Source organism: Rhyacophila brunnea, unplaced genomic scaffold (assembly GCF_057557595.1).
Source record: "Rhyacophila brunnea isolate RB1 unplaced genomic scaffold, BYU_Rbru_1.0 scaffold_19, whole genome shotgun sequence".
NCBI classification, from domain to species: Eukaryota; Metazoa; Arthropoda; class Insecta; order Trichoptera; family Rhyacophilidae; genus Rhyacophila; species Rhyacophila brunnea.
The window spans coordinates 2,560,849-2,576,030 of NW_028232848.1; the positions used below are offsets into that span (position 1 = coordinate 2,560,849).

Consider the following 15,182-nt stretch of genomic DNA (forward strand, 5'->3'; position numbering starts at 1 on the left):
GGCCGTCCACATATGACGTCACGCTCTTCGGGGGGGTGGGTTGATATAATGTGATGATTTGTAACTGAGAGGGGAGGGGGGGTCAGAGGAAATGCGACGTCACAAAGTATTGTACGACAACATCTTCTTGGTTACGCTTCTAGGCGCTGTTGTCTAATGGGAGGCGCTCGTTAGTTTATAATGGAATTGCGGGTAAAATGGGCGAAGCATGTTAGTTCATAGTTTTAACACATAGCCAAAAAGATGTTGTCATACAATAAACCAAAAATTTAAGGGGATTTAAGGATAAATATTTAAAAAAAAACGTTTACGGGTGAAGGGTTTCAAAAATGTGACGTAATATAGACAGGGGGTAAAATGTTATGTGATGAAATGTGACAATGGGGGGGTTAAAAAATAGCCAAAATCGTGTAACATCATGATGACGTGGACGGCCCCAAATAGATTCTTGTCTCGATATAGGTTAATGGTGACATCCGCAGGAAACAATATTATGAACCTCTATAATTATTACTTATTGAATTTGCTCATGAATGAATAATTCCTCTGCATTGAAAATCTGTGACAATTACCTATTTTGACAGGTAATGCAATTGATGTCGGGATGGGGTCCACTTATCTACGCTGGATGTTTCGCCGCCACTCTGAGTACGGCTCTTACCAATCTACTGTCCGTTCCAAGATTGATCCAAGCTCTCGGCATTGATCGAATCTACCCTGGACTTATCTTCTTCTCCAAGGGATATGGAAAATCTGGAGAGCCGTACCGCGGATATGTGCTGACGTTCTTCGTTGCGGCCATCTTTTTATTGATAGGTAAGAAGTATTTTTTTCACAGACCTCCACCGCATGAATACAACTTCAAACTGTCTGTGGCCTCCTGCGGTTGAATGTAGCTGACTAGTGTAATAAAATTACATAGTTCGTTAGCTATTCACAATGTGACTAAAAGTGATTTTTAAATTATTCCAGCCGAGCTGAATTTAATTGCGCCGTTGATATCAAACTTCTATCTCGCTTCGTATGCCCTCATCAACTTCTGTACATTCCATGCTGCCTTGATTAAGCCTTTGGGCTGGAGGCCAACATTCAGAGTAAGTAATTAAATTAATATCAACCTTCTTATTAAATTTCCATTCTCAAAGTGAATGCTCCGCATACCAGAGGCACCTAGCGGAAAAATAAGAAGCTTGCAATTTGAGAGTTAAGTTTATTAAGTTAACTAAGTAGTTTAATTAATCTATACATATCACCCACGATGCCAAGGTTCAAATCCTAGGTCTGGCAAGTACATATATTCTTTTTCAATTTGTCTATGAGTCAGAGTATGGACCTAATAGGTTGAGCAAGTGGCTGACATCCATTTCTCGTAAAAACAAAATCTGTTAATACAAACCTCCACTCTGTGATCCCATATGATCTTATTAGGATCGGACACGGTCAGGTGAGATACAAGAGAAAAAACATTAAAAAGCAAAATATTTTACAATTACAAAAAACATTATAAAATGTGAATTTGTTAAAAGATCTAATTTTATTATTGTCCATGTCCAATCCTAATAAGATCATATAGGCCTCCACAGAGTGGAGGTTTGTATTAACAGATTTTGTTTTACTAGAAATGGATGTCAACCACTTGCTCAACCTATTAGGTCCATACTCTGACTCATACACAAATTGAAAAACAATATGTGTACTTGTCACCCTTGTCAGACCCAGGATTCGAACCTGGCCGATGCTATAAGCCGACGCTTAAGCCACGCGGCCATCGTGGGTGCACGGATGTATTAGTAAATTTAAACTTTTTTTTATACAAGCAAAAAATAGTCATCTCTATCAGCTGTTGATTATCATATTATCAAGTATAAAATATTCATAAATTTGGACAACACTGACATCTATTGCCATTTTTAGTTAGTTTTTGTATTCAAATGTAGTAATATGTAAATCTATCATCATTTTGTTTTCAGTATTACAATGTATGGCTGAGTTTGGCTGGCTTTATAATGTGTGTGGCGATCATGTTCCTGATCGACTGGACAACATCTCTCATAACATTCATCATAATATTTGCACTTTATCTGATTGTGGTGTACAGGAAACCCGGTGAGTTGATCTGCAGCATTAATATAATTAATATAAATATAACGAAATTACGAAACACAATTCAACTAAAAACATTGAACAGAAAATTAAATATTTTTTAAATTCAATATAAACATGAAATTTAAAAATAAACTGTCACAATACCTAATTTAATAGCTCCGGATATTGATATCCACTTACACTTGCGTGGGGTTTGGATGGAAGCTGTTTTATAAAATAGTTTTTAAAACAATAATATAGTAGCAACGATAAAACCTTTTTACTTTTGCCCATTCTGTGATGTCTATTCGTATTATACGGATTTTTTTTTTATCTTTGATGATGTAAACACTAAACTATCATTATTCTTGATAGTAAGACTTTGAATTAATTAAAATAAAACGTAATTTCTTCTTATCGTGCCATTCCTTAACGGAAGTCGGCCACCATCAGAGCAATCTTTGCTCCATCATCTGCTACCACGAACATAAAGCTGCATTTGTGCCAATCACGGAAGTTCTTCATCCATGAAATACAGTGTCATCGTATGCTTCATTTACCATTGATCTTTCTTTAGATGACAAGTTAGGGTATGCAGTACTTTTATCCTTTCATAGTGTGAGAAATATAGTTTTCTGGTTTTCCTTTCTCGTTTGATTGTCATCTGGTCAATCCAAGGAATTTCAAGGGTTTATTAGGGTCTTTTAAAGTTTGTTTTATGTTTGGCAACTAGTAGGGATAGTAATGTTTTAATTAATGCAGATATATGAATGATATATGAGATATATGACATAATGAATGCAGAACTATTCTAACTTACATTTAAAATGTTTTACAGAAGTGTTCATGAAACATCCTATTTAAGCTATTTATTATTTATATAGCCACATTTGTGCATCATTATGTTCATCAATAGTCCTACTAAATAATAGTACAGTGGAAACCCGATCTACCGTTCTCGCATAAATCGTTTTCCCGCACGGATCATTCATTTTTGAAAGTCCTGCCAAACACCCATAAGAACAATGTTAAATAATCCCGCATTAACCGTTCTCCGATTTATCGTTTTCCTCGATCTATCATCTAAATATTATGGTCCCGTCACAAATATTATCCCGATTGACTGTTTTTGTTGAATATTTTTCATTTTGCTTTTGTAGAATTGTTTATATGTACATACAGACCTTTCAGTCGCGTCGCTTTGTTTGCACAGGTCGGTCGGCGCTCAGGCTTGTCTCTTATCTCGTATAACGAATTTTTCAGTCACAACTAAAATGACACCAAGAAGAAAACTAGAACTCTAGCTGGGGAACTGAAAATAATTTAAGACGTCGAAAAAAATTCAGGAGAAAAACGATTTATCGTTTTTTTAGGGTCCCTTGAAAACCGTAGAATCGGGGTTTCACTGTATACATTTATCTGTACAAATAATAAATAACTTAAATAGGTTGTTTCAAAGAACTCCCTTCTAAAATATTTAAAATGTGAGTTAGAATAGTTTTACATTCAGCTGACACTTTGTTCACTGAGAATGGTTAATTATGAAACATATTCCTTTTTAGATGTCAATTGGGGTTCGTCAACACAAGCTCAGACTTACAAAACAACACTGATAGCAGCCTACAGAATGACGAGTACCACAGAACACGTCAAGAATTACCACCCACAAATCTTGGTCCTGGCTGGAAAACCGCAGACGAGGCCTCCACTTATGGATCTTGCTAATCTCATCACAAAGAACAACTCACTGCTTCTTTGTGGAGATATTTCACAGGTAAAAATATTATTCAACAATACAGCATTGATATGATTGTTTGCAATCGATGAATCGTTGATTGTATCAAATTATTAAAAGTCTTTATTAAAAAATCTATGCAAAAAATATGGTACTATCTATTGACCAATTATCAAAGTAATCCGGCATTGCACTAAGATAAGCAGCGATTTCACGGCGTATCTAGTGTGGCTATATAGAAAACTAACTTAAAATATTTCCAATCAACCAAAAACATTCTTGTCCGATATTTTGTGTCATAAAATAATCAATTACTATTTTAGGAGAGAATATTAATTAAGGTGAATGCTCAGCCTACCAGAGGCACCTAACGGTAAAATATAAAGCTTGCAAACAATTAATTTATTGATAATTTACGTTTAAAATGTTTTAATTAATCTACACATATCTAAAAACATTAAAAAAATATATATTATGTATTTTAAATGTTTTAATTATTTATTTGAAGTCAAAGATAAAGCTAAATACAATTAAACAAAAAATAAGGCGAAGTCTTCATGAGCCCTTTTTAAAGAGGCACCTAGCGGAAAAATACGAAGCTTGCAATTTGAGACATTTTTTTGATAATTTACAATTTCAACTGTATTAATGAATAAATATGTATCTGAAAACATTAAAAATAAAAATATTTTTTATTTTAAGTCAAAGACAAACTTATAATTGTAAAAAATGTAATAAAATGTGAATTTGTTCTATCGATCCGCACCCTATTATTACATGTATTTTATGGTCATATTTATTATTAAAATTTAGTTTATTAAGTTTTCTAAGCATCACCTAAGCGATTTTTGACTAATTCATAGTTTTAATATTTTTTATATCTATTTTAAAAAACATCGATTTTTATAAAAAATATAAATGTGTATAACTTGAAATCCTTTTTATTTATATAAATATAAATATTTTATTTATATTTATAAAAATAATTGATTTGATATAAATAAAAAGGATTTCAAGTTATACACATTTATATTTTTTATAAAAATCGATGTTTTTTAAAATAGATATAAAAAATATTAAAACTATGAATTAGTCAAAAATCGCTTAGGTGATGCTTAGAAAACTTAATAAACTAAATTTTAATAATAAATATGACCATAAAATATATATAATAATAGGGTGCGGTCAGATAGAAGAAATTCACATTTTATTACATTTTTTACAATTGTAAGTTTGTTTTTGACTTAAAATAAAAAATATTTTTATTTTTAATGTTTTCAGATACATATTTATTTATTAATACAGTTGAAATTGTAAATTATCAAAAAAATGTCACAAATTGCAAGCTTCGTATTTTTCCGCTAGGTGCCTCTTTAAAAAAGGCTCAGTGAAGACTTCGCTCTTCAATCTTATTATTACATATTGTATTATTTTATAGTTGCCTATGTTTATCATTAAATATTAGTTTTAGTTTATGTATACAAAATATTTTTAATGTATTTTGTATTTATTTTAAATAACAATGATTTAAAAGAAATAAAAACTGTCTATAACCTGAAATCCTTTTTAATTATATCAAATCGAGCTCAATATTGTGATCATACCAAAATTAAATTCGATGCATAAAAATATTTATGTAGTACGATAATTCTTTTATTTTCCAGTTAAAAGTTTCCCATCGCAAGAAGGCAATAATAGACAAATCAGGATACGAATGGCTGAGGGACAGGAAAATCAAAGCATTCGTAGCATCGGTGGAAGGGTTTGGGTTCGAGTCGGGGGCGAGAGCTCTGTTCCAAGCGGCTGGAATTGGGAAGCTCACACCAAATGTTGTGATGATGGGCTTCAAGCAAGACTGGGGGACTTGTCATTGGGAAGAGCTGAATGGATACTTTAACGTTTTACAGTAAGTCAAATGAAAAAATGGAACCTTTATAATATGATGACCAAAATGCACACTTGCCCTCTGAGATACATTTGCCAAGTCCACACTGAGAAAAAAAAAATATTACATCAGTGCTACAAAGAATTTTTTTTATTTTCTTATTATGCCATCCCCTAGCGGAGGTCGGCCACCATCAAGGCGATCTTAGCTTTGTCGCCTGCTACCCGAAACAGTTCAGTGGAGCTGCACTTGTACCAATCACGGTGGGTCTTAAGCTACAAAATGCGGCGCTGTCCTCTGCTACGCTTACCATTGATCTTTCCTTGAATGACAAGTTGGGGAATGCTGTACTTTTGTCTTCTCATAATGTGGCCGAGGTACTGTAGTTTCCTGGTTTTGACACTACGTAGAACTTCTCGGTCCTTCCCCATTCGATTGAGAACTTCAACATTTGTCACTCGGTCAGTCCAAGGAATTTTGAGGATGCGTTTTTTTTATAAATCACATCATTTCCAACTACTTTGGCTGACCATCATTAAATCCCTTGTAGTGCAGTCCGGCCACCTTACTTTCGGCCGTCCAGGTTTTCTCTTGTCCTCAAGAGATGTGTATAGTTGAGTTTCAAACAGTTGACTGTGCACGGACATTTGTATTGGGACAATTGTTTACAGAACATTTGTATAGTTTGTTCACACACAGATTTATCTAGGTCTGGATTAGATATGATTTCTCTTAACTTAATACCATTTGAATGTCAGTTCAATTAATAAAATATATCGTTATATATAAAATATAGTTAAGTTAAAAAAATCATTAATGTCTTGTGATTTTCAGCAATGCATTTGACAACAGAATGGCAGTAACAATCCTAAGACTATCAGGTGGACTGGACTTCTCCAAGATAACCGGTGACGATGAGCCCGGTACTCCCGCAGGCGTGCTCACCGGTGGAACTTCCACTGGAGACCTCACTGTCGCTCATCGAGTTCTTGTGAATGGAGGAGGTCAAATGATGCACGCCGATTCAAACCTCGATATAGTGCACATGACTCAGACTGATCCACTCTCCGCATACAGCAACACATTGCCCAATCGTAAGTAGCCAAATTTAATACTTGGTAGTCAATATTCACTTACAGTACTCTCATTAATCCACCGCTCGATTATCCTACAACTACTATAACCCACCGTTATTTGTACTAGTTGAAAGCACAAAATCAAGCTCTATAATTCGCAGGTATTCGATTGTCAAATTCAGTAGTCCACCGCATACAAGTATACAACGCAGATGAGACGGGCTTATTTTGGAAACTTCTCCTTCATAAAACGTATGTTCATCGTGAAGAAAGTAATATGGAGTATCCTCCACCTAACATTGCATTTGGAATCGATTTTTTTGAATAAAAACGTGAGTAAACCAACCAAGTGCTTGGAATTTACTAATACAATCAAGTGCCTAGCTTTTACTAATATAATTATACGGTCGCGTATACACACAAATCCTTGTCACTGTGTACAATGGCAAGGTTATCTGGAGGATACTCTAGCAGGGAGGAAAGTGCCCAAGGACCGCATTACAATTATGCCATGCTCCAATGCAACCGGGACACACAAAATGAAGCTTTTGGTCATAGGGAAAGCCAGGAATCCTAAGCCATTCAAGAATATTATCTGCCTCACTGAACAACTGGTTGTGTCAATTGATTTACTGTTTAATATTTAGTTAATAAACTTAGTTTATAAATGTGTCGCTGAGTTTCAAAACCCCCTATAACACCTTTTCATTTTGTTGAGAAAATCAATAAAAACTTCTCAGTTTATGGATAAAGGGATTATCGATGTTTTTCTTTTTTTGCCCAATGATGGATTATTTTTGAAAATATTTTGCATATCTATTTATATTGTATTCTAGTCCATTGATTAACTAAATGTTTGGTTATAGCGGCTTTTTTGACAACTTAAAGTCGGAATCTTCCATTGGTGGCGCGTGGTAGGATGAAAAAGAGTTACATATTTTTATTTAATAAACGTTTTATTCATTTAAAAATAGTATTATAAGTAGGTAGATATTCTAAAATAGCAGTTTAAAATGAAAAAAAAAACCTTATCATCTTGTTTCTATATTACATAAAAGACATAATTAAAAATTAGGAAACATTAAAAATTATTAAAAATGTTACAATTTTTCATTGTTCAGTAAAAATAATTCAATTAAAAATACAATGCAACTTACATAAAAACACTGTAGGTATGTATAGCATATTTTTTCGTTCTCACAAAAATAATATAAAATAAAATATATACATTGGTTTTAAAAAATATGAGTGACGCGGTACTCTCATAATTTGACTGCAAACATGTTTCATTCATTTATTTTATATTTTACTTGAGTAAATTAATTGTTTGCTTTCTTTATTTTTAATAACATTTTTTATAAGTCGATAATATGTAAATAAGTGAGTCAAATAATCTGTCACCGCGCTGAGCCAGTAGCATCACCACTTGAACTTGAATGTGAAAGGTATTTGTTATGCTTATAAGTTATAAGTGCGGGTTGCCATTGAAAAATGCTCCAAAATATAATAATTTACATGGTTTATCGTCGCGCATTAGTGCCTGACTAATAAATCGGTTTTATGGAATTTGGTGCTCACATGTTATGAAAAGTCTCAAATTTAATATCAGAGCAACCATTTGAATAATACTGTAGAGCTAAATATTTTCTTTAAAACAGTGGCGTGCTTGACAAACAAACTGTTTTCTTCACAAAATCATACTGAAAATATTCTAAATAACATAACACTGCCACTGCTGAATATGTGATAAGTGATAAGGTGATAACGTTTACCCATCAAAAGGTTTTTATAGAGTTTTATACAGAAAAATAAACTTATTATTATAAATTATAAAAATATATTAGAGAAAAGAACAGTTTTAACCAGTTCATAATTGAGTTACACGCCACTGGAAATTCATATGATGACCCGCGCATTTTTAACACATTTATGTCTAATTTAACTTACCATTTACGGCTTATTTCGTTGACTTTCCAAGATTTTGGTTGGCTCAACCTCTTCCTAGCTTTATTAACTGGAGATTTAACCATATTTATAAATTCGTCACACATTTTAAGACTATAAATCGTAAGAATATCAAATCAACAAAACCGCACTCCTACCGCAACTCACAACATAAATGTACTGGCGGCCATGTTGCATTTTGTCTGATTCTCGCTTCTTATTGGTCAGTTGTGTTATAGGGGATTTTGAATGTAACACATAGTGTTATAGCGTGAATTGATTGACACATTGATTTTCTTTCATAAATGACAGTCAATCGTAGCGGACTTTGAAAGAGACAATAAAATTTTCATGTAGAGATTTTAATAACGAATCCATTGATATATATATCTCAATTATTTCAAAAAGGTGTTATAGCGGGTTTTGAAACTCAGCGACACAAATATGTATAATTTAGTAAATACTTGATTTTGATTATAAATAAAACCATAATTTTGATACACCCTGTTACAGGCGGGCTTCTCCCGGTGTAAAATAATCATTTAGTAGCTATAAGTCGAAACGTAACCCTGACCTCTAGAAACGGCTTCATAAAACATCTAATCTGATTCTTTGCTCAACCACGTAAGTATTTTTTATTCATAAGTAAAGGCCTTCGTCCGGTGTGTGAAAATCACATATTGGGCGGAGGTGTAATTAAGATAAATTTAATTTAATTTAAAAAGTGTAAATGATGATGGATGAAAGAGATAATTTTAAGACTAAATATAAGTATTCAAATATAATAAATTTTGCCGCGCATTGCGCAACGGTGAAATCCTCGCGCGCCGGCGCCAGGGTCAGGCTCGTGATTCGCTGAATCAAAGATCATGCGATCAGATTTGGCCAATCACGAGTCCTTTTTACTAGTCGGCGTGGGTACAGGAAATTTAAAAAGAAAAAAAAAAGGGAGTAAGCGTCCCTTTTCCAACATGTACGGACCTGCGAAACTTATTGTAAAAACCAAATATATAAACCTGTAAAGAAAATTTAAAATATAAGATAATACCAAGTTACGCACGAGACAGACGTGGTTGCATTTAATTTCTCCTCAATTTAAAAATACCTTTTTTTGTGAATCTGGGGTTCGATGGACACCTGAGCTAGCCGCTGGAACCCCGGACATCTCAATTTGCTAGTACAAATTTCTCAAATAAACTAATTTTATGAGATAGGTACCTGTTTTAATTTTTACCATATTTTGTATGTATGCACTCTAATCCGCCGCTTTCACTAATTGGACACTTGTCTGGTTTTTGGGGTGGCGGATTACTGAGAGAGTACTGTATTCACTTATCTGACAAACTTCCGGCATGAACCACTCCAATTGTCTAGTACTGGTATCGTAGTTTTCTGGTTTTGATACTACGTAGAACTCCTCAGTCCTTTCCCATTTGTTTGAGGATGTAATCATTTGTCACCCTTTCAGCTCAAGAAATTTTGTCGATAAGTGTATGCAGTCACATTTTGAAAGCCTCAACTCTCCGTGATTAGGAAGATATAACAGCGAACCATACACAGTCTCAGGTCTCGATTGCTAAAGAAAAGTCTTATTTTTTTATGGTGGCCATATTGACAGAATTTGTCTGTTAGAAGTTATCCACAATATTGAGACGCTGGTGCGATAGCTTGTTGAATGGAGCAAATCATTCTGCAAGCAAATTTTTTTGTTCTAATTCCATTCTGTAAAAGATTTTTTTCTAAAAATTTTCTAATAATATGTATGTTTGTAAGGTTATGTTAAGTAAAATAAATAATTCATAATATTAACATATTGTCTGATGTAACTTAATTTTCTGTGGACACTAAATATGTATAATTGTTAGGTATATACATTTTCTATATTTAATTCGATTTGAAAGCAATATTCTGTTCAAATGAATTCCTACCAATACAGTCCTTTTTTCTGTGAATGAATTCGCCATACCTTTATATATTTTTGAAATTTGATTTGATTAAAATACATGCTTGTTTCTCGAACATTTTTTTGGTAGAAAAAGATCACCGCTAATAAAAGATTAATGCCTATGAATATATTGAATTTTCATAGCTCCAGCTCGACACTTTGCTTTGAATGAGCTGCGGCCAAAGAAAAAGGCTCTCCAGAAACAAATCATCTACCAAAGCCGCAACGGGGTCCAGCTCTCCAAGGAAGTCCTTAGCAAGATGAGTGTCTTCCAAAAGAAGCCCAACAAAGGCACCATCGATGTTTGGTGGCTTTATGATGACGGAGGCCTCACGATCCTTCTGCCTTATATTATTTCAACGAGAAGCAATTGGGCAGGCTGCAAAATGAGGATATTTGCTCTTACTAATAGAAGAAATGAAATGGAGCTAGAAGAGAGAAAGTAAGAACTGTTTCTAAATATATGAAAACAAAACTGATTAAAAAATTACTAAAGCTAATGATGAAATTAACTGTATATCATTCTACATTGAAAATTCATTTCCACTTTTGTGTTCTGAGATTTATTTGCCAGAGCTTTACCAAGATCCTAAAGAAAGAAAAGCTTAAAATCATTTTTATATAATAAGCCACATTAAAATATTTCAATATTAGATGAACAATCACGATCAAACACTTATGTGACAGTATGTTATACAGAGTTACTACCCAATGTCAAAACAAGCCACCATTTTTGAATGTCCCAATCTAAAGAATTTTCAATTTCAATAATTTTTAATAAGCTTATAAATGTGGAATGTTCCATTTTATAGATTGTTGAATGTTCCATTTTACAGAATTTGGAATGTTCCATTTTATAGAATGTGGAATGTTCCAATTTATACAATGTTTTATTGTATGTCACACGAAAACATATCATTTTACAGAGAACATGCAAATTTTATTATAATACCATTATAATGTATTATGGGACGATGAGGACATTTTTATGTATATGCTCCTGAAAGGTCGCCAAATAGCATCTACAGCAGGGATAGCGAACCTATGACCCGCGGGTCAGACACTGATCCACGCAGGCTTTTTAAATGACCCACGTTTTTATGAATTTAGATGAACAATCACGATCAAACACTTATGTGACAGTATGTTATACAGAGTTACTACCCAATGTCAAAACAAGCCACCATTTTTGAATGTCCCAATCTAAAGAATTTTCAATTTCAATTATCAAGTGTTGCAACACGAAAAGTTCATATGGATTACTCTGGATAAAGCCCAAACTCTCAATACAAACAATAGAGGAGCCTCCATAGAGCGAAGAAGTTTATATATGAACAGGCTTTTTACGAGGAAACATTGTTGAGCAGATTCACAGCACTTTTCTCTTTAAATCCAATAACACTACTGCGATTCAATGATTGTTTTCACCTAAAACATTGTTATAATTCTTATTTTCAGCATGGCAAACTTACTGTCAAAGTTCCGGATAGATTATTCAAGCCTGACGATGGTACAAGATATCACAGATAAGCCCAAGGCCTCAACAACCCAGCTGTTTGATAGTCTTATCACTGGATTTAGAGAATCAGAATCTGACACATCAGGTAAAAATACTTATATGGTGTTAAATTTGTGAAATAAATTTTTGTATCCATTGTTGGTTGGGTCCAGTAAATTTTTTGTATCTGTTTTTATTTTTATGAGGGGGGGTTTTAAACAGGGGGTTATTAATTGTCCGGGAGGGTTATTTATAGGGGGGGGGTAATGTCCAGGGGTATTTGTCCTGGTTATCATCTAAATAAAGAGGGGTTGACATCTATGGGAGGGAGGAATTTTTAACAAATTATTCGTATGACAACGGTTTATCAATTTTTAGAGGTTAATTCAATGTTAATTTAATTTACTGACTTCAAACAAGTCTAATAAGTTAGCCGTCTAAACTGTATCTCGCTCTATTTAGCACAGCCAAGAGAGGTGCTGTTAAAACATAGGACATATTGTAACAAATAAAACTAACTTTTTGTAATTGTTCCAATAAGTGCTAATACTTCGATACAAACCTACCCTAGATAGCTGCCGTAGCAGCTGAAAGCAGTCTTGTGTATGGAATAAATGCGCTGGTATAACTAAGTGTAACATTAATTTCGTAGTTAATTGAAAACTATTTGTATTAATACCTACAATATGATTTTTTCAGAATGCCGAATAACCGACACAGAGTTAATTACTCTGCAGGAAAAGACCAACAGACAGCTTCGATTGAGGGAGCTTTTACTGGAGAACTCAATGGATGCGTCGCTGGTGGTGATGTCTCTGCCTATGCCCCGCAAGGGCACAGTCTCCGCTCCACTCTACATGGCGTGGCTGGAAGTATTAACCAAAGACATGCCGCCATTCCTTCTAGTTAGGGGAAATCAAACATCAGTTCTGACGTTCTATTCGTAGTTCCCTATTTATTTATTACAACAAAAGATGCATAGGTTTATCAAAAAGTTGTAGGTACACATAAATTGTATATCCAGTTATTTATTACACCCATGTTATATTTTTATAATGTAAAAATATTGTACATCCAAATTGGCTATTGGAGATTTGTTTTTTAAATACATGTATAATATGTCGCCTTCGATCTTCTGATAACTTTCAATACTGGACATACACCTATGCACCAACCCATCGAATGAAGTATATCTTCCATGAGGCTATAGATTAGTGTCTGCATATTATCATTTCAGACCCTTATCATAAATGATACTTTATCGGGGCGGAAAACTTCACATTTCTTAACAAGTTTGACTGTAAATACTCTCTAAACTCTGATAAATTCTAATCTGTTGTGATTGCGTTAAGTTTGTATGTTCAAAATTACGCAATACCCACCATTTTATTTGATCCTAAAACGTCAATGATAAATCAATAATTTAAGCTAACCTAACCTAAAAAAGGATTATGGCCGTACGGCGTACCTGAAGGATCGTCCATAAATGACGTCACACAATTTTGACATTTGTCACAAAATCTTTTACCCCCTTGTTTAAATTTTGAACTCTCTTCCCATTCATTACAAAATTTGTTAAATATATATAAAAAAAATAAATTCCTTATGTTGGTTTTGTGCCGTTACATTTTTAACTCACCCCCCCCTATCATACATGGACAACCTCTAAATAAATAGAACGTTTCGCGGAAAAAATCTTCCAATATGCTACTTTATACTTAGTATTAATAGGTACTATGTATTTGTATATTGTCACTATTAAGACCTCGTAAGTCCGATATTATGGAAAAATCAAGTTTGTTCGACAAATTTTAAACAAAAAAACATTTCAAGTCATATCAAAACCTCAGTTCTCTTCACTAGTATAGACAAATTTTAAAAACTCGTAGGTCTCAAACATGGTATTAAAACCTCATATTTCACAACCAGTGTTAACAGATTCATCAATTAGAGAGGTGTTTAAAATATTGTTTTTATTACGTTTTTTGCTTCCCCTCAACATTCGTCTCAAACAGACTTACGAGGTTTTAATAGTAAGGTGACGATATGTCATCCCTAACCATAAGCATTGGATAAAACAAACCATTCGTGCCATAGACGTCTGCAATATATTTTTATCAGAAGACAATACACTTTATGAAAAATATTACATTAGAAACTGCTAAAGAATATACAGTTTTTGTAATATTATCTCACACTGAGATCTATAGGGTCATAACTGCAAAAAAACCCAAAAATGACTTATGAATGCAGTTGAATAGAAAAAAAAATCTATTTTTTAATGCTGTATGGCATTAACTGCTACTTGGAAGCAGTGACCTCCTACACAATTGTGTCCATGATTATTTTATATTTCAAATTTTAATTTAGAAGCATTATCTTACATGAGACCCTTTTGCCGAAAAAATATTACATCTTTGGTACAATATTTAATGTGCTAGACCGCCATATTTTTCAGCAGTCTACTGCAATTAATTAAATTGTAGTTAATTATTTAACATTCAAACTTAAATTACTCAAGATCATGTTATTTGCAGTTATGACCCTATAGATCTCAAAAATGGTCAAGAGGTGGAGACAGGACGAAATGAAGTTTTTAGAATGAACATTTACGATACGCATATTTTACAATAAAGTATGCTATTAAAATTTAGTAAAAAAATTAATATTATAAAAATTAGCTAAAAATTATGTAGATAGAAAAGCTATTATTTGAAGAAATATGTACTTATAATAAGTGATATTAATAATTTGTAAATAGATACTATGTTAGAATAGTTAAGGACCGCTTTAAATTATATATTATATTTTTAAGGAATATTACATAATAAAAGACAATAATTATATTTTTGATGTTGTTTATTCAATTAAAATGAAAGAAACATTCCCCATAATTCACGCAAAATTTACCGCATACAAAAAACAAAAGTACACACAAATAATTTTTAATAAGCTTATAAATGTGGAATGTTCCATTTTATAGATTGTTGAATGTTCCATTTTACAGAATTTGG

The 15,182-nt window shown here is 33.1% G+C and overlaps 1 protein-coding gene across 1 annotated transcript in view; it reads left to right on the forward strand.

Moving 5' to 3' along the window:
* Positions 1-13,735, forward strand: part of NKCC (sodium potassium chloride cotransporter) — a 52,183-nt gene extending 38,448 nt beyond the window's left edge. The window contains exons 8-16 of the mRNA XM_085946252.1: positions 585-816; positions 973-1,094; positions 1,971-2,106; positions 3,648-3,859; positions 5,485-5,726; positions 6,540-6,799; positions 10,815-11,112; positions 12,129-12,274; positions 12,868-13,735. Coding sequence (XP_085802378.1) covers positions 585-816; positions 973-1,094; positions 1,971-2,106; positions 3,648-3,859; positions 5,485-5,726; positions 6,540-6,799; positions 10,815-11,112; positions 12,129-12,274; positions 12,868-13,115 — 1,896 coding nt within the window. The 3' untranslated portion in view covers positions 13,116-13,735. The remainder of the gene's footprint in view (positions 1-584; positions 817-972; positions 1,095-1,970; positions 2,107-3,647; positions 3,860-5,484; positions 5,727-6,539; positions 6,800-10,814; positions 11,113-12,128; positions 12,275-12,867) is intronic.
* The last annotated feature ends 1,447 nt before the right edge of the window (positions 13,736-15,182 follow it).